The sequence below is a fragment of the Corvus cornix genome, chromosome 4A (genome assembly GCF_000738735.6).
Source record: "Corvus cornix cornix isolate S_Up_H32 chromosome 4A, ASM73873v5, whole genome shotgun sequence".
Taxonomy (NCBI): domain Eukaryota; kingdom Metazoa; phylum Chordata; class Aves; order Passeriformes; family Corvidae; genus Corvus; species Corvus cornix.
The window spans coordinates 1557195-1582756 of record NC_047058.1 but is presented as its reverse complement, the minus strand read 5'-3'; the positions used below and the strand labels follow the sequence as shown (position 1 = coordinate 1582756).

Genomic DNA, 25562 nt, shown 5'->3' with positions numbered 1-25562 from the left:
CTGCTGCACAGAGCACAGAGCTTGTTTTCTTCTTCCAGGCTTTGTAAGCACACCTCAGCCCAGCTGGACCCAGGAGACTTTCTGTGCTTGTGACCCAGGAGTCATAGCTGAGCCTTGCCAGCCCCAGTGTCCTGGAGAGCAGCTATCTTACTGGACAATGATTTCCAAGCCACAAGTGGCTCAAGAAATTAGGAGAGGGAGACCATGATGGTGAGCAGGTCCTGCCCACACATCTGTGTTGAACTGTTCCCTGCCCTCCCACCTCTCCTCCCTGCAGGCTGTGACAGTGCCCGTGTGCCCGCACAGGTGACGGCAGCATGGGCAGGGCTGGGGGACACTGACCACCTGCGGAAGGGACAGCAGAGCCCCTGTTCACCTGCTCACTTTCAGAAAACACCTTGAAAAGGGTGTTTGGACAGCACAGGGGCTGAGTCCATGTGTTTGGATGCAAGGGCAGAGCAGCTGCAGGCCCCCTTGCCCTGAGAAGCCCCTTTGTGTTTGTGTCCCTCACTTGGTGAGCTGTGCTGTGGTGTCAGTGTGTGGAACAGCCGTGCCTGGGAATGCTGCCCATGGTGACGCAGGCTGGGCAGGGGCTGGGGAACCACTGTGCTCAGCTCTGGGATGTCTCCTCATCTCCTCCTGGATGTCCCTGGCCTGGGACACCGCACTGACAGACGTGGCTGGGCCAGGGGCTTGGCCTGAGCCACAGCCGCAGCCTTGCCTGGGGTCAGCTCTCAGGCAGCACCCTCGGGTCAGCAGCCTCCAAGGGTGCAGCTGGGGCAAGGGAGCAGCAGATGCTCCTCCTCCGCCTCTTCCTCCACTGCCTCTTCTTCCATGTGAGCCACACTCACCAGATCCACTTCTCACAGGCCCACCAGCAAGTGTCCATCCTGGGTGATTGCGGTGGGCCAGCACAGAGGTGCTGAGCATCTGAAACTCACTGTTTGTGGGTTTGTTTTTCTAAGAACTGCCCAGTTTCTTGTTTGCTTGTTTATTCATTTCCAGTATGAGATGCCCAGTCTGTCCCTCAGCTGTGGCCCTGTGGTTGATGTCCACTGGCCAGGGAGGTGTCCCTGGCCAGGACCTCTGTGCAGCCCTGTAGTAGTAGAGGCCTGTCTGTTGCTCCAGCTGCCGCCGGGTCCCAGCTCTAGGGCTGTGCACAGCAGCAAGCGGCTTCCCTGCTTCCTCCACCCACCCAAAGATGATTCCCCCATTTTGAATGGTTTTCTTTAGGTGCTGAGAGCATTTCCAAAACAGTGGCCAGACATTCCACAGCTGCTTCCCGGGTGCTCCGTCCCTCAAGCGCGCTGTGTCCTGCCTGGCGCAGGTCCTTCTCACCTCCTGGCGCTTTGCCTCTGTGCCATCTCATGTCTCTTATTGCTGAATGTCACACACTGGCACTCACGTGTGTCGTGTCCATGGTGCTCTCACTCCCTTGGCTTCAGCAGCGCCCCAGCTGCTCCCTCCTTTGGACCTGTAACATGAAAGTGGCTTTAAAACCAAACCAGCCCTGTGCTGTGGCAGTTGAGGCTGTGCCACATGCACTGGTGGCACCTGGGGCTGTGCTGGGCCCCTCCTGCTGCAGCTCCTCACCAGCAGCATGAGGACAACACACAGTGGTTCTGATCAGGGATCTCTGAACAGGTAGGATGGAGCTGAAGCTGGAGGGAGCCACTCTGACCAGCCTGGCAGTGGGGCCACCTGCCTGCAGAACATCAGCCCCTGGCCCTGGTGGGGTGTTGGGCCTGTGGTTCCCACACAAAAGGCCAGCGTTTCCCAACTCTCTTTCCTGCTTTGGGCTGCTGTTTGGGGACCCTTCAAGCCTGTCAGTTTGGGAAGGTCCTTGAGTTACTGCCAATGTACGTGGCTCTGGAGGCGACATTCTGCGGGAGCAGTGGCTTGTCACATCCTCCTCTGGCTCGTGTCCACTGCCCAGCACAGACCTCCAGGACAGAGCCAGGCTCTGTGGGTAGGGAGAATCCAAGGGTGGTTGGGTTTCAGTCTGACAGCATGAGCAGTGGGGAGAAGCAGCTTCTTGCAGATGTATTTCATGGTGTACTTTTAAAGTTCTTTGTCACTTGTATGTCTGTGCCGATTTTTCCTGCACCTGTGGGTGCAGCTGAACACTGGGGACCAGCAGCTGGAGTGGTGGGGGGTGCTGGTTGTGCTGGCAGGGGGCTGTGGGGTCCAATCCCTGCTGCCGTGAGGTACAGTCCTTGCTGCTGTGGGGCCCAATCCCTGCTGCTGTGAGCACTGTCCCTGCTGCCAGTGGCCCAGGAATGACAGCTGGGAACGCGGGATCGCCCCGTGCAGCATGGCAGCCCCCCACCATCAGCCCCAGAGCCACTGTGCTGTGTACAAGCTTAGGTTACTGCAAGTGTTTATAAAGTTTCCATGAAGTGAAACAACCATCTCAGTGTGTTTTATTCCTCTTGTGAGAAAGGACCGCCCACAATTTAAATTGGGAACAATTTATTAAATCGTTAATACAACGATCAGAGGCTTAGATTGGCTGGCTGCCTTTACACAAAGCAAAGGGCAGCGCTCGCCGTGGCTTCAGATAACCTGTAGCCGGACAGCCTCAAGGGCTTTGACACCACATTTTATACCCCAAAGACCCCGCCCATCACCTCCCCTACACCCTCCCCTTAGGATCGATTGGCTGGTGTTTGAGTCAGTTCATTCGATCAGCTGGTGGCTTGCTTCCCGGTGTCTAGGGTCTTGTCATAGGAGTGGTCTTCACCCAACGATCCTCTTGCCTGTGCCTCTGTATGCAGGGGTCTCCTCTAAACGCCTCCTTCAATTACATCACTAATATTCTGGAACATTCCCGGCTCCTCCATTATTAAAATCTGTTATTTACATGAACTATAGCTATTATTAACCTCAATTGTAGGGAAGACAAGGATATTAACTTGACATAACATTAACTGTTCAGAACATCCAAGTACGTTATCCCATGACAATTAAACAGCAACTAGTAGCATTACATAGTAACCTCAACTCATTTCATTAACTAATTACCCTGTGTGAAAGCCAATTCCATCAACCTGTTTTTGACACTCTTCACCCCAGGCCCAAGCGCTGCCCCCACTGCCGCCCCCTCTGCAGGCGCATCCTACTGTGGGGTCCCAGCTCTGTGCCCTGGGGAGGCCACACAGGGCTGTGTCCATGGGACTGGGAGTGCCCTGAGCACTGCCAAAGCCCCTCTCTGGGTTTGCAGTCCCCAAAGCTGGTTTTCTGCACTTTCTGACTGGAGAAGCTGCCCTGCCAAGGCTGAATATTCCTGCACTGCCACAGTCCCTGGACAGCGTCCTGTGCCGTGGGTCACTGAGACTCTGGTTTTCCTGTGACCAATGGCTTCTTTCTATCTATCCAGCACTCTTCGCCCCTCCTCACGTCTGTTTTTCCCCACCTTTTGACATTGTGCACCAGTGTTTGCTTTTTCAGGCCTCTTGCTTTTCTTTAACAGGAGAGAACAGCTTTCTTTCTCTGAAATGGGAATCTTGCAGCCAGCTTTGGAGACCGGATTTCTGGAGAAGCTTGACAGATGTGACCACTCAGGAGGGTGTTCCTGGGGTCCCAGGGACAGCCAAGCTGCCCGCACAGCCGCGAGGGTCCCTGCTGGAGAAGGGGATCGTTCCCACCCACACCCTGCTCAGTGCTGGTCTCTGTTTTCAGGATCCTCCTGCGATTATTTTGTGCAGGCCCAGCCCCCACCTGTGGGCTCTTCAGGCAGCACCGGCTGGGTTTGCCAGCTCAGAGAGGTCTGTGCCGTGCCCTGGCTCCGGGCCCAAGCAGCCGGAGCACTCCCAGGGCGGGCATGGACACAATGGACTAGAGCAGCAGCTGGAGGATTTTCTGCTTGTTTTTTCTGGCTTCTTGTTTCTCTTAAAAGTTTCCTTGTGAGGCTGTAACTTTTCCAGGGCTGGATGCATTCAAAACAGCAGCGTTTGGGGAACTAAACTGATTCCTTTCCTCACTAGGCCTTGTATGAAGTGATCATGGACTGGAATCAGCACCAAGGCACTGCCCCAACAATCCTTGTCTCCCAACCCACAGGTGCCTGGCTTGCTTTCTTACAGAAAACATTTAGATTTAATATAAGCAAGAAAATTATCTTCCAGCACAAGTAAAACCTTTCAGGTTTTTATAGAGAGACAGTAACAAAACAAGCAGTTCCAAAGCTTGACCCTGAGCCTCAGTGAGTTCTTCCCAGAGGAAGAATTTGAAGAGGCCAAAGACTCTGCAGCAGACACATCTGTGTGATAAATTTAGAACTGAAATATACTTAGTGGAGCACTGACATCTGAAATTTATGTGCTACACAGAGACGCATGAAGGCGCTGGAATCCACCCACGTGGGACTCCTTGGAGGATCAGAGCCGTAGTTTTCAGCTCCGTAGTTCTCCCTGACCCATCCCACTGTGCAATTACCCATCTGGATGCTCTGAGCTGGGAGCAGCTCCGTGCACTGGGCGGGTTTCTGGCAGCCCTTAGAAGGTTTCTTGGCCCGTACACACGGCTGTAAATCAGGTCGGGCCACCAAAAAATCCTGTGATTGGCTTAGACAATCAGGAGATGCTTTAAACGAGTAAGGGACATAATGTTTTTCATTTTCTGTGTTTCAGAAGTTTAAGAAGTGCTTTAACAGCCTCTGCCAGTGTCTCTAAGAGCTCCTGCAAGGCAGAAGTTCTGAAGATTCTTGAAATCCTGTATAAAATGTGGCCATTCCCATGAAGGCTCAGAGAGGCAAGTCCCAGGAGCTCCATCCTCCCACAGCTCCATCCTCCCTCTGTGTCTTGCCCACCCTGGCTCCCTTCAGTGCCTTGGCCCCACAGGCTCTCCTGGTAGCCACCACACTATGCCACCACATCACACTACTACATCATGCTACCACACCGTGCCACTGGACCCACCCTGCTCCTATGGGATGGGACACAGGGCATGCCAGGCCCTGCTTGCCCTCCCTTTGGCACCAGCCTACTGCTGGCAGAGGAAGGCAGCACCAATTTCGGGAAAGGAGCAAACCCCAGCGTTAGCCGATGTCCCTTGTGTCAGGGCACTCGAGTCGGCGTGACCCCACTGAGGTCTGTGGCTGCCACCAGCTCGTCCTGGGAGCGCAGGCACAGCGCTGACACCATGGAAGGCACACAGGGCTGGCTGCCAGCGCAGCAGAGCAACAGTGCTGGCACTCCCAGGCCCCCAGGGAGGGGAACCGCTGCTGAAAGGGCTAGTTGACACAACTTGTCATTTAGGAACACAACTCGTATTTTAGGAAACAGAACTTCTTTCTGTTTTAAAAATATCCCACTTTCTGCTGTGAGGGCAAGAACATATGAATGACCTTAAAGCATGGGTCCATTTGGGGGTTTTCATGATGTTTCCATGTTTTCAGTTGTCTTCTTCTTCATGATGAACTGGACTTTCTCCAGTGAGCTTGGTGTGCTGTTCTGCTGGGGAGCCAAGGTATCTCCAAGGACAGCTCTGGAGCCCACCAGCATATGGCTCATCCCTAGTGCTGGCATGGTGGCTGTCACCATGCTGCCAGGCCACACAGCTCTGGCAGTTAGGAATGGTCAGACAGGCCTGTGGAATGGTCAAGCAGCTTCCCTGTGACCTGTAGGTCCTGGTGACCAGTGCGGGGGGGATGCAGGATGTAGGATGCGGGAGGCAGGATGTGCAGCAAAGGTGGCTGGAGCATAATGGGCCAGAAGGAGTTGAGTGACGTGGATTTTCCCTTCAGCCAGTTCCAACCCCGGCAGCCCCCAACCAGTAGCCTCAGTGTCTTCCCACAGACACTGTTCGAGCCACACAAGGTCAGAGCCATCAGAGACCAAGGCCAGTGTAAGCCCAGGATGTGTAGCTGCTGAGGGACCAAGTCCATCATCCCATGAGGTGCTGGACCAGTGGCTCCTGAATGTCCCTGGGTGGCCAAGTGGCCATTTGGCAGGTGACACTGGGGCTGACATGCTGTTACCCAATACACCACAACAGCCCTGAGGAGCTGAGGCCTGGCCAGTGTCCACTAAGGGTGAATTTTGAAAATAACACATTAATTTTTCACTGTGACCCAGAGCAAGGGATGGGATCAGATTCCTTGCAGATGACAAACCCAAGGGGTTTTGTTATCTTGGCACACTATTCTTCAGCTCATGGGGCACGGCGTGTGGACTGCTCCTGTGCAATTACACACCAGGCATTGCCAGCTATTTGTGGCCTGATGGGCTTTTTTTTTTCCAAGCTCTTTGCTTTGTCTCAGTGAATCAAATCTTGGCCCTGGGCAAGATTCACATCTGTGCCTTGAATTAACAAGTGGCTGATAAGCGTCTTCTTTATTACTTGGAGAGCATAGGTCAATTTTATAAAGACGTTCCAGAAGAATGGATTTATAACTGCTCGTAAAGATACTGAAAACAATGACAAGAGGAGGAGGACACTGGCCTTTATTAGCTCCTTGCTTTGAGAAATACATTAATCAACTGAAGCTCAATTTAAAAGACCCAAAGAGGAATATATGAAAGGATTAGCCAATTGATATGTAATTGAATTATGGGTTCAGGTGTGATTAATAGTGAAATCCGACTGTGAAAGAAAGCCTACAATGACCCAATGTACAACCTCATCTATTGGCAACTGACCCACTGATTCCCGGTGCCTTTGCTCGCTGGCAGCCGTCACACCCACAGCGATTTCATGCACAAAATTGACACAAAAGCCAAACGTAGGCGGAGGGTAGAGCTCCAGCAAACCGGATTCTGCATTTATTGGACTCAGAACAACAGCAGATTTTCAGGTTACAAAAAGAGCTGGACACCAAGTGTGAGGGGCCACCCCGTGGCACGGCTGAGGGCTTGCGTGGGCCCCAGGCACAGCTGAAAGAGCCAAAAATGAGAATTTTCATTTACCCCCAGCGCAGTGTCATTGGTTTCTTTACCTGGGTGCCAGGCAGGCCCCTCTGTTCGGTTACACAAATAAATGTCCTTCAGTCCTGCACGGGGACTTGTGAGTTGCAGTTGTCCCTAGGGCACCCTGCACTGCACCCCGCTGGCCCCAGCAGCATCTGTCACCACAATCCAGCCGCCATGGTACCAGAACACTGTGGGGCTCTCTCTTCCTTATCCAATGCATTCAGTTCCAATTTAAAAAAACCAAAACAGCTGTGTCAGAAATCCACCTAATTCCTTCTCTGGGAGAATTTACCCTCCAGTAATGCTGTAATTTGGGCAAAGCACTGCGATTCCAAACTGAGCCAGACCAGGTTGTGTGTGCTACACCTGCATCACATGGTTTGTGGGGGCTCCAGGGTCACAGCCCCACCGAAATGGAGCCAAGGCATCCCCAGTATCATGCTCAGCCCTCACCTTGGAGCCAGGTCCCAGGAAGAAACCAGCATCATACCCCAAAGTCTCTTGCCATTCCAAGGCTGCTGGCTCTTTTTCTTCTGGCAATCCTGTGCATTGGCTTCCCTCTTTCCCTCAGCTCTGGTGGAAGGAGCAATTGCAGACACTGGCCTTTGTTAGTGCCAGGAACACAGTTGTGGGCTGGGAGGCCCCCCAGGCAAAAAGGCACCAGCAATGAGCTTTTTGGCTTATTACAAAGAAAGTAAAATACTTATTATTAACTCTTATTATTACAGAGACATGTTAACAAAGAGAAACAGCATAAAATTGCCACAGAACACCAAACATCCAGCACAGAGAGCAGCTTTTATCCACTTGCTAAGGGTTCATGTGGGTGCAGAGATTTGCTCTGTGAGTCACAAGCACAGTGTCCCTCTGCTGCTGAAGGGAGTGAGTGCAGGGAGCAGGTGCCAGTGGGCAGGGGAGGCTCTGACCCACCCACAGGAGCTAGGACACCCTGCCCAAGGCCATCCGCAGTGTCCACAGGCAGCCCTGGGCCTGGAAACAGGTAGAACACAGACACCTCCCTGTAATCCCAGGATTCTGCCCAAATGTGTGAGGACACTTTGTGCAAGTGAAGGAGGGCAGAAACAAGGGACACTCTTGTTCCCCAAATGCATTGTCCCTATTGAACCTCAAGCAGCCACAGGAAAGCTGGAGAAGCTGATACCAACCCCAGCCTATGCCAGTGTATGCCCCATGCATGCCATGAAACAGGGGACCTTTCCAAACTGGGCAGCACCCAGCCAAAAAAATAATTAAAAGTCTCCATTAAATTGGCATATTCTGACTCAGTACCTCAGTATGCAACCAGAGAGGTCCTGCCCCACGTCCACCTCCCTCACCGAGCACCCAGTTCCCTGAGCCAAGCACAAAGGGCCTCTTGGACATTATGGCAATGGCATGCGGACGCTGCCGGTTCTCCAGACTCATCCACAGCCTCTCCAAGCAGACAGCTGCTGCCCTGGCTCTTGCTCCTGCTGAGCTGAGCTCCCTGCTAAGGCAGGGGGTGATGGCAGGAGCCGGTCAGGCTCAGGTGGGCACAGGTGGACAAGAGTGGGCACAGGTCCGTGATCCCTGCCCTGGGAATGCTGCATTCCATTGCACCATTTGATCTGGCTCACTGCTTCTGGCATGACACAGGGCTGAGGAAAAGTCCCTCCTGCCCTCACTAAAGGCAACGTCCTTTATCCCACACCCTCTGTTATGGAACAGTGGTCATCCATGCACAAACACTGCTCCCAGGGAGATACCAACATGTGTGTCCCATGTCCTCCATCTGCTGCCTTGGGCAGGAGCTGATGGGCTGAGCCATGAGCCAGACTGAGCCATGAGCCAGACTGAGCCAGCTCAAAACCCCCCGCACCTCTGAGATGAGCCAGAGCAGAGCCAGTGAATCCACAGGGGAACATGGACATGATTGGCTCCCACCTGCGACACCCGGGGGTCCCCACTCCAGGGCTCAGCCAGCCCGAGGGGAGCCTCAGGGACAGCTTTTTTGGGACTGTGAACACGGTGAAATTCTCCTTGCTTTATTAAAGCAAAAGTAGGCAAGAAAACACAGAAGAAAACAAAAAGCACAAAGATAAATGGCAGGAGTTGGACTTTGGTATTTTCTTAATTTGGTATTTCCTTAATTTGGTATTTCCTTAATTTGGTATTTCTCTTCTTCCCGGTTCCTGCAGCAGCTCATGAAAATCCACGTGGAAACAGCATTAATTCCCCCAGCAAATACACACACAGGTGCTGCGAGTCCTGGCTCCCACATCTCCAGGTAATTACATTGTAGGAACCCAACTTTGATGAACACATTGCAGAAGTTCACTGTGCTACTGAAGAGACAGAGAACATGACCTCAATGCCCCCAGCTGCCTCTCTGTCCTGGTCTGGGGGTGCTCCCCATGAGCTCCTGCCCCGCTCAGTGCTCACTGTCCAGAGCAGCTTCACACCGGGTGACACACATGGGGCAGGCGATACACAGGCAGTATCCTTTCCCCACTCCCCCACTTCTCATTTGCATGGTGCTCCCACCAGCAAAGCAGGGTGGGTAAATCCCTGTTAGGTTTGGCCTCTTCCCGGTCTCCCAGCAGATGAACACCCAGCAGGACACTGCCACACTCATTAACCAACAAAACCTTCACTGACGGGAGCCTGTGTGAAGCACAAAGCTCTCTCAAATTCCTGCTCCAACTGCTTGGAGCCATCCTGAGCTGATAACAGGGATCGGGCATCACTACCCATCTGCTCACTGAGCTCTGCTGTGAAGAGCCTGGGAAAGTTCCAGAAGACAGGGATGCACCAGCTGGAGTTTTTTACTGGTTCATTTGCAAATATCTGTAGCTCAGGCCAGCTCTGAAAATGCCAGCAGTTCCCATGCCACACCCTCTGGCATGGGGGAACCTCTGAGAGCAGCATCCCACTGGCTGCCAGCCAGAAAGTTCACCTATGGATTCTGTTGCTGCCTACATGAGAGGATTTAAGGAGGAGGAGTGGGATCAGAGCCATATCTAGCAGAGGAAGGAAAACCATTGCAAAGAAAGATCCTCCCCTTCAATTTGGGCTTTTTCCCTACTCCTTCATATAATGAAAAGCACATAAAAAGGTTGGAAAGTATCCAGAAATTGTTCATTTTACTGCAAGTATGCAAAGAAGCAGCTGCACCACGACGGCATTGCCTGGAGAGCTGGGCACAGCGTGGGCACAGGGCTCCAGGAGGGCACAGGGCTCCGGGTGGGCTCACTGCCCTGAGTGGGTGCACAGGTTGCTGTTTGCCTGTGCTGGCACAAGGATCCCTTGTAGATGTCTGGGTTGGTAATGCCAGACCATGTCACAGCCCATGATGGGATGTGTGACCCTGGCATGAGCCTGTGCATGTGGGGTCACTGACAGCCCTGACTGGGTCTGAGCAGGTGGTTTTGATGTACTCAGGATGTGCAGGAAGAGGGGAGCTAAAATACCACAGGGCACATAGGCTTGGCCGCTGTGTGTGTGCTGGGGGCAGACCGAGTGTGTGGGGCAATGCACATGGGATGGTGTGTGTGGGGTGGTGGGTGGGTGGGGTGTGTGGGGTGGTGTGTAAGGGATGGTGTGTGGGTGGGGTGTGAGTGCGTGGGGTGTGTGGATGGTGTGTAAGGGATGGTGTTTGGGTGGGGTGTGTGGGGATGGGGTGTGTGGGTGGGGTGTGTGGGTAGGGTGTGTGTGGATGGGGTGTGTGGGTAGGGTGTGTGTGGGGTGGGTGGGGTGGTGTGTAAGGGATGGTGTGTGGGTAGGGTGTGTGTGGGTAGGGTGTGTGTGGATGGGGTGTGTGGGATGGTGTGTGTGGGGTGGGTGGGGTGGTGTGTAAGGGATGGTGTGTGGGTAGGGTGTGTGTGGGTAGGGTGTGTGTGGATGGGGTGTGTGGGATGGTGTGTGTGGGGTGTGTGGATGGTGTGTAAGGGATGGTGTGTGGGTGGGGTGTGAGTGCGTGGGGTGTGTGGATGGTGTGTAAGGGATGGTGTGTGGGTAGGGTGTGTGTGGGTAGGGTGTGTGTGGATGGTGTGTGTGGGGTGGTGTGTAAGGGATGGTGTGTGGGTGGGGTGTGTGGTGTGGTGTGTACAGGACCATGTATGTGGGACAGTGAGTGAATGATGGTGTCCCCCCAGGCTGCAATCAGCCACTGCCATCAGCAGGAGCTGTGTGTGCTGCTCCTGAGAGCAGGAGGTCTCTTGGAGCTTCCCTTCCAGCCCCCCAAAGTGCCGTGGTGGCACCAGCCAGTTCCCACAGCCACCTCCCCATGGACAGGATTCAGAGAGGAGTCCCATAGTCCCACAGGTCCCGTTGATCCTGGCCTTGGTCTTGACTCCACAACACTCATCTGCTGGCATTGCAAAAATAGTTGGGGACAAAATATTTGGGACAAATGAAGGGAAGGAGCATAGCTGGAATCCCGGGTCTGCAGAGCCACGGCGGGAGCAGAGCAGGTGCAGGACTGGGCAGGGGATGCAGGTGCCCCAGGGGAGCCAGGCAGGTGTGAGGTCCGAGGGCATCAGGCACTTCCAGAGGTGGGTTTGGCTTTGTCAGGGAGCATCAGCTGGTGAGGACAAGACTGTGACTGCTGAGAGCCTGGGGGTCTGCAGGGCAGACCAAGACCCAGCTGGACAGGGCATAGGAAAAACATCACAGGTGGAAAACAGGGGCCAGCTGCCGTTGGGGGATTTCCACGGTCATCTTCCTTAGCAGGCCTTCCACTGCAGCCTGTCTGCTCCATCACTCGTGCCTCGGCAGCACAGGCAGGTCCCAGGGCCAAGGTGACCAGAGCAGATCCCACAGTGGCTGCAGGGCCTGTGAACTCCTCAGCCACAAATTCGCCTCGTCCTCCAGCTCTGCTCTGCTTCTCTTCTGCAGTGTTTGAACTCATCTGCTTCCCAGCACCATAATGCAAACAAAACGTCCGGAAGGAGGCTGGCAACATAACTCACACCCAAATGTGGAGCTGCAACCTGCTTTGTGTTCTTTTAATAAAAATCACCCCAAACCCACCAACCGCTGGCACTTCTCCTGTTGGCCTGTGGCCCTGGGCCACCAGAGTCACAGTGACAGAGGAGAACACTCAGACATGGTGCCGCTGCCCCCGCCAGCCCCTGTCCAGCACCGTGAGCAGCCAGAGCCAAGCAGAGGCCAGCACCGGGGGTTTGGTTCAGAGGTACCTCAGAAAAATAGAAATCTCAGGAATCCCAGCAGGTCTGTCACTGCCTGTCCCCTTGGCCACGGCGGCAGAGGGATTCCCCAAGGCACTGCAGGACAGTAGTGCAGAAGTAACAGGCAGGAGATGGCTGGAATAGAGGTGGCAGCACGGGGATCCCTCCGAAAGATCACTGTGCGTGGAAGTAGATAGGCTTGACTTTTCCAGACAGGATCTTGGGAACCTGCACAGAGATGATCTCGGCCATCATTTCCGGGTAGTCCACGCTCACCATGTGTGCCTTGATTAGAAGATCAAATGTAAACTGATGCAGGTCCTTGGCAATCTGGGGAAGGAAGGGAGCTGGTTAAAAAGTCCCTGGGCAGCGCTTTCTCTAGGAAGACACACAACAGAGGTCCCACCTTCCCTGGGAAAGGGAACCTGGATGAGACCATCCAGCACTCTCTCCAACTGCATCTGAACTCCTCCCATGATGGGGAGGTTGTTCCAGGGAATGATCATTCTCACTGTGAAAAGTTTCTTTCTTACATTGTTTCTTATGCATTTAGATGGACATGATGTGTATAGATGGACATTTCCCTGTCCTCTCTTACCGGATGCACGGAGTCCAGGACCTTGGTGAGCTGATAAAACCTCCGGGAGCAGGAGGTGGGGTTCTTCCTTTTGCAGGCAATGATACGGTCAAGTTCCTTAATGTAATTCATGCGGAGCTCATCGAAGAGCTTCTGATTCTTCAGGCCATCCACTGGAACTGGGTGGGATGGGAAGGAAACGGTGAGAGGAACCCAGAGAGTGACAACAACAGGAGAGGAGGAGGAAGGCTGAAGCAAGGGACATCCCCAGGCTCCTCCTGCTGATTCAAAGTCCAGGCACAAGAAAAGCACCAGATGCCTCAAGGGCAATGCAGCAGCAGGTGCTGGAGCTCTGTGGAGGAAAGGGTGTGGGTACTTACTGATACTGAAGAAGAGGAGAGCCTTCATACAGAGGAACTCCTGGGGTGTGATTTGAAGCCACCCAAATTCCTGGGAGAGGTGCCGCATCCTGATGCACTGGCTGTACATCCTGGATTTGTGCATGCGGTACCTGGCAGGGTGAGATGGGTATGGATGGCACGGAGACCAAAGTGCACATGTGTGATGGGGAGGGCACTCCCTGACCCAGCAAACCCCCCCTGCCTGGCACACCCTGCTGCCAAGGGCCCGAGCTCTGTCCTGGGGATGCCACATGCCAGAGTGGAGCATGATCCAAAATGCCTGTGTGTGATCCTCTCTGGACACAGATGGCTACCAGGGACTTGCAGCGTTTGTCTGAAGAGCAACTGCAATGATTTCCCAAACATTTCTATCCGTGAGGGATATGAGGCCGAGCTGGAGCTCCCAGGAAGGTGGGGGTTTGCCTGCTGCTGTGCTTGGTTATTGGGTTCAGGCTCTTCCGTCTGAGTGCCAGCAAACCCTCCCCAGCTCTAAGCTGATGGTACATCGAGGAGAGCCCACCAGGAACTTACAGTACATTTTGTCTCTGTCTTTGCTCACTCCAGCAGCCCAACAGAGCTGGAAGCTGGAATTCAAACTCCATAGCAGAAAGGCAGGTCTGTATGGAGCAGCCCCTCAGCCCACACCAGCTTCTGCTGCTGCCCCAGTGGGCATCAGCCCATGGCAAGGCTGAGGGAGCAGGCAGGACCCAGAGACGCATCCCAGTGTCCTCACTGCTCCTGGAGGTCCCCATGGTCAGTGGCAGTGGGGAGCAGGCTGGGCTGGGCATGGCTGGGTGGCTCAGAGTGACTGCTCTAAGTGTAGTTTGTCACCTGGGCTGACCCAAAGCCCAGTGTTAGACTCTGGTTGTTTTGCACTTACTCATTGAAGACCAGGTCTGGAGCGAAATAAAGCATCCTGGAATTGACATTGGTGAAGGATCTCCACCCCATAGCAAACACCATCAGGCCCATCCAAGAGTACTGGATTATTGACATCTGGTCATCCACATGCAGGTTGCGAAATCCTAATAAACAATGAGGGAGGGATGTTATGAATTACTGTTGGGTTCCTGCAGTTCCCAGGGCTGCTTCCATGCAGACTCCAGCTCTCCTGCAGTGCTCCTCTTAGGACAAGGTGGTCAGTCCACAGCCCAAGCTCAGCATGTCCCAGGACATGAGCACACCGGCCATGACATGGAGCTCCCACCCTGACCGGGAATCAAGGATAGACAAGCACAAACCTGCTTGTGGGAAGAAAGGGGAAGAAAGGGGAAGAAAGGGGAAGAAAGGGGAAGAAAGGGGAAGAAAGGGGAAGAAAGGGAACTTTGGACACAAGGAGGGGAGAAAGTCCCATTGGGACTTCACCAAATTTAATTAAGTTAATTTAACTGCACCAAATTCCAGTTTCTGTCCCATACACACTGCATGGATCTAATGACTGTGGAAATGAGCATGGAAACCTCAGCTACATTGCAAGAGAAACAAAAATAGCACCTAAATTCAAATTAGCATCCCAGATGGTGGCTCAGAGTTAAACCCCAGGCATGCTTAGACCACCTCCAACACTGCTTTTTTCTATATACTTGTGCATAGGCAAATATAAGTGAGTTTCAGGACAATCATGCATTATTTCAATCAAATATTAAAGCAATTTAACAGCTCCAGTGTATAATTACAACCCACTGAGGCAAGGATCTCTGTGGCTTGGAGAGCTCTTCAAGGCAAACAAGCTGGAGAATGAATCTTGCCCAGATGCTACCCTGGCACAGTCTGCGCCAGCCCCAGGGGGCAGCAGGGCAGCAACTGGCACCACTGCACACTGAGAGGTCAGGCATCAGGTGCAGTTCAGGAGAGTAAAACCCTCTGATAAGGGGGTGGTTATGACAGAAAACATTTTCCAAAGCACTTTTCATCGGCACTGCTGCAGTGGTACAGCCTCAGCCCCAGATGCCAAGTGGTTTTGGTGGTGTCTCTGTGTCTGAACTTGATGTCTGGTGTAGATAAGCCAAAGAGGAAGCAGGATTTGTCCCTGGTTTTACAAGCCAAGAGACTCAAGAACAGCAGAAACAGAATGTGCTACTCAGTACTTAAGGGTATTCAGACCAATGTCCTGCTGGGAGCACCAGTCCAGGGGGCTGCTAAACTCCTGGGAACATCAGACACCCGACCACAGTTCATCACCAGGGTTTGACAGAGAATGGCAAAACTACTGTGCCTCAGTCTCCTTCTCTGCTGTATCACCCCACACATACAAGGAGTGGGATCCCTCTTTTCTTTGTGTTCCCTGAGGAGTGGGCCCAGAATGGAGAAGGCAGCAGGAACTGGCCCCATGCTCCACTCTCCAGGATGCTGGGAGGTGAGCTGGGTCCAGCTGTGCCCAGACAGAGCTCAGCCCTCTGCCATTGCACTCGCTCAGTTGCAGGATTACAGTGTGGAACAGGCAGCATGTCACCAACCAGTGACCCCTTGCAGACCCAGCTCAATAAACACATCAGTCACTGGGATGCTCCATTTACTGCACCTGCTGACCAGCATCTGGAAAATTCCTGGCCTGTATTACCTCTCTGAAGGCATCATAAATATATCCCACCGGGTTGTCACATGGGCAACCTGAGTGACTGCCAGGAAAGAGCCTTTTGGGATTCTGTATTGCTCTTCTGCCATGTTGCGATTTACCCTTTTCATCACTTCAGGTGGGTCCTGGGACAGGGCTAATCTTTGTCTAGAGGGCCGTTCTGCAGGGCTGGCAGACATGGCCTGGAAGTGGAGCAAAACCTCCATGGAGAGAGGGGGAGAAGAGCAGGACCCCGAGGCCTGACCAGCAGCAGCCTTGTCATGGGGAGAAGTGCCCCGTGCCCACACTGTATCACCAGCCAGGGGCTATCTGAACCCAAGGTGTAAGTTCCAAAACACTCCATCACCCCTCAGTTCCCTCTCCCATCACCAGCCCCTCTAGACACAAGGCCCACACTGCTACAGGCTGCTTCCCAGGCAGGGGACACACATAGTGCCCATGGAGATGGTCCCCCAGGAGCTGTGTGATGGGACATGGGCTACAGACCACCCCCTTCACACCTGCCCCCAGCAGTGCAGATGGGGCTTTGGAACCGGGAGGGGATTTGTTTGTTTTCCTTCTCACCTGGCAGCGCCTTTGCCCATTTGACCACGTAGACCAGCTGCCGCTCTCCAAGCTCATTCAGGCTGGTCAGCAGGTTGGAGAAGGAGTCAGGCTGGCTGTTGTCATGGCCAGCACACACCACACCAGGCTCGATGGCCTCCAGAACGTTGAGGAAGATGGGCTGGCACTCGTAGCCATCGATGCGTGTCATCACCAGCTTGGGAGCTTGCTCCTCTGTGGGGCTGGATGAGCTGGCTCCCTCCATATCCTCCTGTGCCTTCAGGTTACCCAGCTTCTTCAGCTTGCGGGCTGAGGGAAGGACACAGTTTAAGGTGATGCTTTAAAATATACTAAAACAGAAAGTCAGGGCTTCTTGGCTCCACCATTTATAGTTATGAGGCAAGGAAAAGTGATGACCAAGCAGCAGCTCCTCCCTCAGTGGACACTGCCCAAGAAGCGCCCTGGCATTGCAGTTCTCACCTAAGGATGAGAGGAGAACACACTGCGTGACAAAATCCATTTGCTTGTTAATCTCACATGGAAAAGAACCAACATCATTTACATCCTCAGCCACAACCGGTCTCTAACTCCCACTTAGAAACAGAGAGGAAGATCCAGAGAGAGAAGAAGTTTTGACTCGACTCAAACAACTGCTTTTGATGCAATCAAAAAGAGGAACAACACAAGATGATAAACTCAGTACACGGTCATGTTCCAGGGAAAAAAACCCTTGCACTTGGATGCCCAAGTGGGATTGTTCCATCCTAGACCAGGGTAGAAGCGGGATGCATCTGAGACAAAAGCCTTTTCCCTGCAATGCCTGCTGCCCCACAGCCAGGCTCTCGCAAACACTCTGCACATACTGCATTACAGAAAACACGTTTGGGAAGCCAGCAGGTGGTTCCAGGGCTGTTTTCCTGGAGCCTCCCAGCCACCCCACCGAGGGGGAGCAGACCTGAGCAGGGTGGCCTCACTCTGCTGTGCAGCCTCACAAGCCCTGTCAGCAGTGCGGGCAGGCTGTGGGGGGACTGCAGCAGCCGGCGACTGCATCTGTGCCAACACAAAAAGGTGTTTTCCCCACACGCCTGGCTCCTAACCACAGCTGCTGGTCTGCCTGCAAGGCCCACCAGCACTCCAGAGGCACGATGCCAGAGGTCTTGGGGAGTCCATGTTCCCCTCATTGATACCAGCCTGACAGTGCTCAGCACAGGTGGGCTGCTACTGCCACCCCTCACCGACTCCAAACCGCCACTGATTAGAGAACAAAAGCCCATGGCTTCCTTCAAGCAGGGAATACAACATCAAACCAGTTGTCCTTGGGGTTTTGGCTCCTTCATTATATGATACTTATCTCGAATTTCCTTTCAGCTGTAATTAAAAAAATAAGCAGCAAAACATAAAAATGTCAAGCCAAAGTGCAGCTCTGTAAATTAACTCCAAACGTTGATCTTTAAGCATTGTACTCTGGATGATCTGCTGTACAGGCAACAAAGACAGGCTTCTCCATAAAAAGGGAGGAGAAAGGATTAATAAAAATAAAGGAGAGCTAGAGGAAAACAGTGCTGCAGCGCAATGTGATGGCCTTTGGCCATCAGCTACTTGTTTGATACAGCCTCCTCTCCCTCGCCTCCAAAGTCACAGCCCTGCCAAGGCCATCACTAACCCATATCCCCAAGTGCCAAATCCACACATTTGTTAAATCCCCCCAAGGATGGTGACTCCACCACCACCTTGGGCAGCCTCTGACAGAGTTTTGATTTAGAAATAACCAGTGACCCAGGTCATGTGTGTGAATGAAGCCAAATCCACATGTACGAAACACACACACGGTTTGGTTTAAATGTTTGGGGTTTTTTCCTTAATATTTAATTATCTAGTATTAAAAGGTCCTGAGTGAAGTGAGAAGACAGCAAGTACCTACCGAGCTTGCTCTGAGACTGCAACCACAAACAAGACTCCTCTGTGACAGTGGGTGATAACTGCGCTATGAGAGGGGGCTTGGGTTTGTGCATTTCAGGAGCAGCTGTCCCACAGGCCACTGCAATACTGACACATGTCCATACCAGGACATTTCTCAGGCTCAAGGCTGGCAGGATCCTTGCAGCACCTTCCCTGGCAGCAGGCACAGGTGCAGTGGGATGGTGGGCACAGGTGGAGAAAGAGGTAAAGACTTCAAGAGGTAAAGACTCGCTTCTACTCAGTCACCTGTGCCAAACCCCTTTGTGATGGTGGCTCCTACTCAGCAGGTAATATAAACAAAAATTTAAAAATTGGAATTAAAGACACCTGTAATGTTTTTACTCTAGGATGAGCTAAGCTGGGCAGAAGTCTACATTGCACTTCTTCAAACCAAGGTGGGAGGAACCTTAGGACGTGTGACCAATATTGGGATTTTCCTGCTTGGCTGTCAGCAGGGACGAGGGGCCCAGGGAGCCTCAAGGAGCAGCTGCAGCACAGCACTGCCCCAAGCCCTGCAAGCTGACCTGGGGGTCTCTGGGGAATTCCCAGATGGATTTGGAAAAAAGCTTAAAGGACACAATTATATGGTGTAACAATAAAATACTCACCAGTGCAAGAGCCCCCAGGAGCACACTCAAGAGCGATGGCCAAAGTGATGCACATTTGAAGCACCTCCCTTACAGGCACTTCTAAAGCCCTGAGGAAGGAGCACTCTGGGCTCCAGCACCAATTTTCATGAGTGCCAGGACTCAGGGAAGTTACAGGGACCTGGAGGAAGCTGCTCTCACACTGGCTGCAATGGAGAGATCCTGCAGCCCCTGGCAGCACACGTCGAGCTCAGCTGCCAGCGGGACACTGAGGAGCTGAACAGGACTTGATTTATATCCTGTTGCCCTTTGAAGTTTTTATGAACTTCAGCATGTGGCTTGTCAAAACCTGAACCTGTCAAGCTATCAATCTTGTCTGATGCAATACTTTCAGTTGATAATATTACTGGTTGTAGCAGACACATTTAAGAGATCTGAGTCAGTCAGGTCCACATGAAAGAAAAGGACTTGAAGGATACAAGAGCAGACAGTATTGCTGAATGATTGCAAACCCCTTAGTGATACATCTCGAAGGCAATTATAAGTGTTGAAACAACATCAGACAGGTTTGTTTCTTATGAGGGTGGCTCATGGCCCTTTGCTAGTGAATGTTTACATTCACCCCAAAACCAGATTTAACCATTTTTACTCAACCAGCCTGTATGGCAATGTATGGATGGGAAAATAGGGATGAACAGTAATAATGATCACTGAACAGATAGACTGAGGTCTGCAGGCAAGGCCTGACAGGTGTTGGGAAACTGCACAAGCAATGAGGACACTAAAGACGACAACATGCCTTGGAGCAAGGAGGTAAGGAATGTCACCTGGGTGGCTGTGTAGGAGGCAAAAGGGCTATTGAGTGACAGGTGACAAACACCCAGTGTGGGAAAGAAAATCAATAAAAGTAGGGGTTTTAATCATGCAAACAAAGTTGTAATAAAGATCCAATTGCTGTAAGTCAGGGACAGACAAGATGAAAAATAAGGTACACCCAACACAACACTGGTCATAACTACTGCAATGGCTCTGCAAAAAATGTGTCAGATTGCCCCTGGCTGGAATTGCTCACATCAACACCCACTGTGTCTGTGAGACATGAGCTCTGCTCTGCCCCCAGCAGCTAAACCTGATTGAGGACTAAACACAGCTATGCCTCAAGCCTGGGCTTTCACAAGCTTTTGGCTATTATTGCAGGAGATTTCTAGCCCTACCATCAACAAAATGAAAGGAATTACAGGTGTTTGGAGCTTTTGCTCCAGCCAGGACCCACAAGGTTGCAGCAGCCAGGCTGGCGGTGCCCTGATATCCTGCAGCTCAGGTGGCTGCCAGCTCTGGCTGTGGGCACAGGAGCTTGGAGTTCCCCACAGAAACAGCCCCTGGCACCTCGCATGCTCCCTGGGCTCAAGGCTGGCAGGATCCCTGCAGCCGTGTCCATACCAGGACATTTCCCGGGCTCAGGGCTGGCAGGATCCCTGCAGCTGTGTCCATACCAGGACATTTCTCTGGCTCAAGGCTGGCAGGATCCTTGCAGCACCTTCCCTGGCAGCAGGCACAGGTGCAGTGGGATGGCGGGCACAGGCCAGCACAGCAGCAGGACCAAACAGACTAAAACAGCATTACCACCAGTTTTTTGGTCTTTTTCGTTTTTGTTTTCTTTGCCCTCTCTACAGTGTCTTTTCCCTCTCTACGAAGAGAAGATCCTGGTTAGTGGATACCAGCTTGCAGGTCACCGTGATCTCAATCAATAATGAAGTGCTTCAACACATTGCCATCCTGTTCCAGAGCAGAGCCTGCAGAAGGCATTCAGTGTGTCACCACCACCACCACCACCACCAGCACCACCACCTCCACCTCCTCCTTCTCCTCCCCCACAAGAGCCACAGGGCTGCCGGGATGTACCCCAGCAGTGACTGTAATTAACCACCAGTTAAAAACAACTGGCTGGAGTGATTTCAAATGCCCTTCCTCCACTGCGGGAGAAGTTACTGTGGGCAACCATGAGCTTGCCTGTTTGTAACAATTGCCTTTATACCGACATCCAAACCAAATGTAAAACAGACCTGGCAGAACAGGTCAGGGTGACCCAAAGAGCTGAAGAAAAAAGAAGGGAGCGGGGTATCCGTATTAGCATTAATTTTGTCAGTGTGTGCTGCAGAAGAGGGTTACACTGATGTATGTCTTCTCCTACTTAAGGAAACTTCAGCAGAAAAAAGCACTTTAATATAAGCTAAAAAAGGAGGGTTAGGACTGCACTGCCTTTCAGGACCTTTAGGGAGAAATAAAACTAAACCCTCTTCTCCTCGGTGAGCCACAATTCAGAACCACTTCAGTAACAAGTCCTTCAAGACACTGTTGTTGCAGCCCAGCAGCTCTGGAGGCTCAGCCCATCCCAGCAATGGGGTCAGGATTTAACCCAAAATTCTGGCACCCCCAACCAGTCTGGGCTGCTCCTGTCCCCATATGCAGCGCCTGCCACTGCCAGGGCTCCTCTCTGCAACCCCAGAAGCCTCCTGAATCCAGGGCTTCCCAGCAGGGGTAGGTTTGTCAGTCCCCTTTTCCAGGGTATTTTCCTCCTCACTGTAACATCACAGAATCCCAGGATAGTCTGGGTTGGAAGGGGCCTTAAAGATCATCCTGTTCCACCCCCTGCCATAGGCAGAGACACCTTCCACTAGCCCAGGCTGCTCCAAGCCCCGTCCAACCTGGCCTTGGAAACTTCCAGGGATGGGGCAGCCACAGCTTCTCTGGGCAACCTGTGGCAGGGCCTCCCCACCCTCACAGGGAAGGATTTCATCAAATGAACTCAACAAGCAGACACCCAGTGATCAGCACTGCAGCTCATAGACTTTGAGCAGAAAACCTCATATTTTGGATACGGGCACTCTGTCAGTTTTGGAAGGGCTACAAATTTGGGGACAGAGACAAACTGTGACAAGGACTCTCACCAGGGACACAGGAGCAGCTTCCAGCAAGCAAAGGAAAGCACTGAGGTTGTAATTTCACCAAGAAATTGTCCCTTTCTGCCTGGGAATAATTCCATCAAAAGAGGGGAGTGCTCTGCTCTGAGGCTCCAGGAGCCAGAACCAGCTCACCCTGCTGTTTATAGTTTTTTTAGATTAACAAGGTTTGAAATCAGGGAAAAGTATCTTTCCTGAAACACAAACAAAAGCTACTGAAATTCACAGTTCTGGTTTAAGAACCCTGCAAATGTTTCCTGAGCATTTTATCACCCTCCATCAGCCTCGTTTTCCAGCCACTTACTGACTGTTCATACACAAAGTGACATGCAGGGACCCGGGAGGGGACCCTGGCCGTACCTCCGAGAGTCATCCCAGCCTCGTAGCACTTCCGCAGGCGGCAGGACGGACAGTTTTTCCTTCGGAACTTGTCAATGGTGCAGTCATTCCGGCTGGCACAGAGGTACTTCTGTTTACCTAAAACACCAGAGAAATGGACCATGGGTGCTGGGTAACAATGAAGACACAGGCTGGGCTCTTTCGGTATCGCCAGGGACAGTGGCAAGAGAAGAAGAGAGGGGAGAGGAGGAGAGGGGAGGGGAGGATAATGGAGAAGGAGAAGGAGAAGGAGAAGGAGAAGGAGAAGGAGAAGGAGAAGGAGAAGGAGAAGGAGAAGGAGAAGGAGAGAAGGAGAAGGAGAGAAGGGGAGAAGGAGAGAAGGGGAGAAGGAGAAGGAGAAGGAGGAGGAGAAAAGGAGAAGGAGAGAAGGAGAAGGAGAAGGAGAAAAGGAGAAGGAGAGAAGGAGAGGAGAAAGGGAATGGGAAGGGGAAGGGGAAGGAGACGGAGGAGAAGAGGATGACTGGAGGAGAAGACTGTACCAGTGCTGGTTTTCCAGTGCACTCCCCAGGAGAAAACTTGTGTTGAAAATGGGCATTTCTCAAGAAAACAGCACAGTCCTGCCTCTGGTGCTGCAGGAGTGGTTCATGGCCAGATACACATGTGTTGCGTGAGCGCCGGCTCCCCCAAAACACAGCTGGGTCACTGCTGTTCCACCACACTCCAGCACTCCTGCTCTGTGCCCACACATGGCAGAGGCTTTTAGACCAAAATACCCAGGAAGAGAAGCCCTTGGAGACTGGAAACCCAGGCACTCTGCACTGTGCAGCACAGCAGAGGGAGACAATAAACAGCAATTAAAAAGTACTGAAATGTGGAGAGTTTGGTTCTCATTTTTTAAATGTCATCCATCTGTTGCATGGCTTTTGGTGGATTTCTCCCAGACCACCAAACCCCACAGTTTGATCTTTCTGCCACAATACTCACCTACCCTTTATAACCATGGCTCTGTACAGACCTTTTTGGGACTGAATTATTTTTTGTGCAACCCATTAATATCGGGCAGGTCTGTTGTCTCCAGGTTACAGACACTGGGGTGGGGGAGTGCTGCTCCACAGGTGGGTCTGATGCCACCCTGTCCCCTGGGCTGTACCTGCAGTCAGCCAGGAGGGAACTGGAACCAGCAACTCCCTGTACAGGGAATCTTGTGCAGTCATGGGTTTTGGAGATGTGCAGAAAATTCAGAAGTTATTTATGGTCAGAGTAACCCATACGCCCTCCACTTGCTCAGAGAGCAGCCCATGCAGCCCCAGGCCACAGCTCTTTTTTTCACTTCCCCATTTGCTAGACAAGCCAAGAACGAAATTTTCTTCCTGAAGGATCACTTTTCCTGTCAAGACTGAACACATTTACTGGATCAGGGTTTATCTGATGTTCTTCAGGCTGTTCCAAACCAAACTGGGCTCAGCACACAATAGAGAGGTGCTGCTTGTAGACCCATGGGCAGCCCACATGGGAAACCAGCCCATGGCCTTTATTTATCATCCTAGAAGGAGTTGCTTTCTGCATTCCTGTAGGAATAGGCCTTTGGAGTCATCAGAAATCTATTAACAGCATGAGGCTGAATCCAACCCTTTAATGTACCAGTTCTGACATGAGATGCACCAATTTTGGTGCACGGATTTAGCAACGCCCACACCTCCACCACTGCTGCCCTCGCTGCCACTGCCTGGTGCTTTCCTGGTGCCCTCCGGGGTGCCCCCCCTTGTGCCCGACTGCAGCTTTGGCAGGACCAGCCACCACTGTCACCCCCACAGACCTCCCTGGCAGGGCTCACACCCAGCCCGCTCCTCTCACAGCGCCCAGGCACTGCACAAATACCCCGTATCTGACCTTCTCAGAACTGGCCCCTTCAAAGTGGATCATCACCCACCCCTGTGCCTCAGGCATCACCTGCATTACCCACCACACCTCACACCTGTTGAATCATTTTAACACTGTCCTCAGAACAGCTGTCACCCCCTCCCTGGCTCATTTTCCATGAGAAGGATACTCAGGCAAGCCTTGATGACACCTAAATCTCTAAAGACCCTAAAGAGAGCACAAGCACCATCCTCCCTTTCAGTAGTTCATTGAGAAGGAGGATGAGTAATAAACAACTTCCGATGAAACTGGGTTACTTGGAATTATTTTTGTGCCAGGGGCACTGAGCACTGAGGCCACACTCCCTCCACCTTTGAGAAGGGCCTCAAAAATGGGTGCCCTACTTTCTGGTGAAAGGGGAGCTGGAAGGAGATTTGGCTGCCTGAGCCCCCCAAGGATGTTCCAGGATCAGGCACAGCTCTCCAAATTCCCCTGTGTCGAGAGCAGCACCCAGCAGCCCCAGTCCCCTCCTCATCCCTGGGATCTGGACAGATCCCAACATGTGGGCTCATTTCCCCCTCTGCTCTGTCTCTGCTAGGCACCCACGGGAGGGGAGCACTGGGACAGATGAGGTTTGGTAGGGGGTCCAAGCCTTGCTCAATGAGGCCACTGTGCTATTTCCCATCTGCTCCTCAGCAGCATCTCCCAGCTCCAGAACCGCTGAGAAGGGGCATGGAGAGGGAGCCTCTCCCACGAGCCGGGAGCAGGCAGAGTGCCCCAGAGGACAAACAGGGCATGTTGGAGGAGGCTGCAGCATGACCGTGCCACCCCAGAGCAGCATGGGCTGGGAGCTGCAGCCAGCAGCTGTCCCCACGGTCACGGTACAGTGACATTGATGAGGTGGCCAGGGCAGCTTCATGGTTCATGGACAGGCTCTTTGGGGCAGGAAGCTGTTCTCTGTTGCCTGGGCCTGCACAAGTGAGCCCTGTTCAGTAACAAAAAGAGAACCAAACAGCCACAGCTGGTCATGGTGCTGCTGCTGCTGCTCAGAGTGAGAATGAGCCAAGCTCACCTCGCCCTAATTCCTGGGGATGCAGAGATTTCCCTTTAACCACCAGAGAAGGAACCACCTGCTCTAAAAGGCAGGAGAGCAGGGAAGGGTGGCTGGAACATGGATGAGTTCCTTCCATCTGAAGTAACTTCTCACACACAGAGACCTGTTTCTAATTTCAGGGTAGTTCACTCTCTTCATTTCAGAGCCAGGTGAGATATTTGCAATCAGCTGCTCTTTATTGAAAGATAAATGCACTGGTTTTCCTTCTCTGGAGTTTAACACTGAAATTACTATTTTGTTCTCCTTTCCTCTGCTGCAGAGACTCTTGCTTTGCACATCTGTACATACAGATCCAAACCTTACACCCACTCTCTGGTGTTCCCCAGCAGTCCCACTCTTTGCAAGGCCCATCACCCCGCCTGTCCTTCTCCCAGGGTGTTGGCAAGGTGCCAACCCATAGACCACTGCCCAGCTGAGAACACTGCAGATGTCACCCAGAGAAGCCCCTGCTCCTCCCCTGCTGCCCAGGTCCTGTTTGACATGTGCACAGGTGAGGAGGGAAGTCACACCCAGCACCCTCTGCTTTCCCAGACCAGCAGAGGCACCCCAAGAGAGCAGCTGTGCACAG

At 52.6% G+C, this 25562-nt stretch overlaps 2 protein-coding genes across 2 annotated transcripts in view; one reads left to right on the top strand and one right to left on the bottom strand.

Annotated features, from left to right (window-relative positions):
- The window catches only part of OPHN1 (oligophrenin 1), a 57860-nt gene extending 48898 nt beyond the window's left edge, over positions 1-8962 (top strand). The window contains 1 exon segment of the mRNA XM_039571941.1: positions 39-8962. The gene's annotated coding sequence lies outside the window, so the exon portion shown is untranslated.
- A 1957-nt stretch (positions 8963-10919) lies between these two features.
- The window catches only part of AR (androgen receptor), a 37875-nt gene continuing 23232 nt past the window's right edge, over positions 10920-25562 (bottom strand). Inside the window, 6 exon segments of the mRNA XM_039572093.1 lie at positions 10920-12409; positions 12678-12835; positions 13037-13167; positions 13938-14082; positions 16197-16484; positions 22042-22158. Of these exon segments, the coding sequence (XP_039428027.1) occupies positions 12254-12409; positions 12678-12835; positions 13037-13167; positions 13938-14082; positions 16197-16484; positions 22042-22158 (995 nt within the window). The 3' untranslated portion in view covers positions 10920-12253.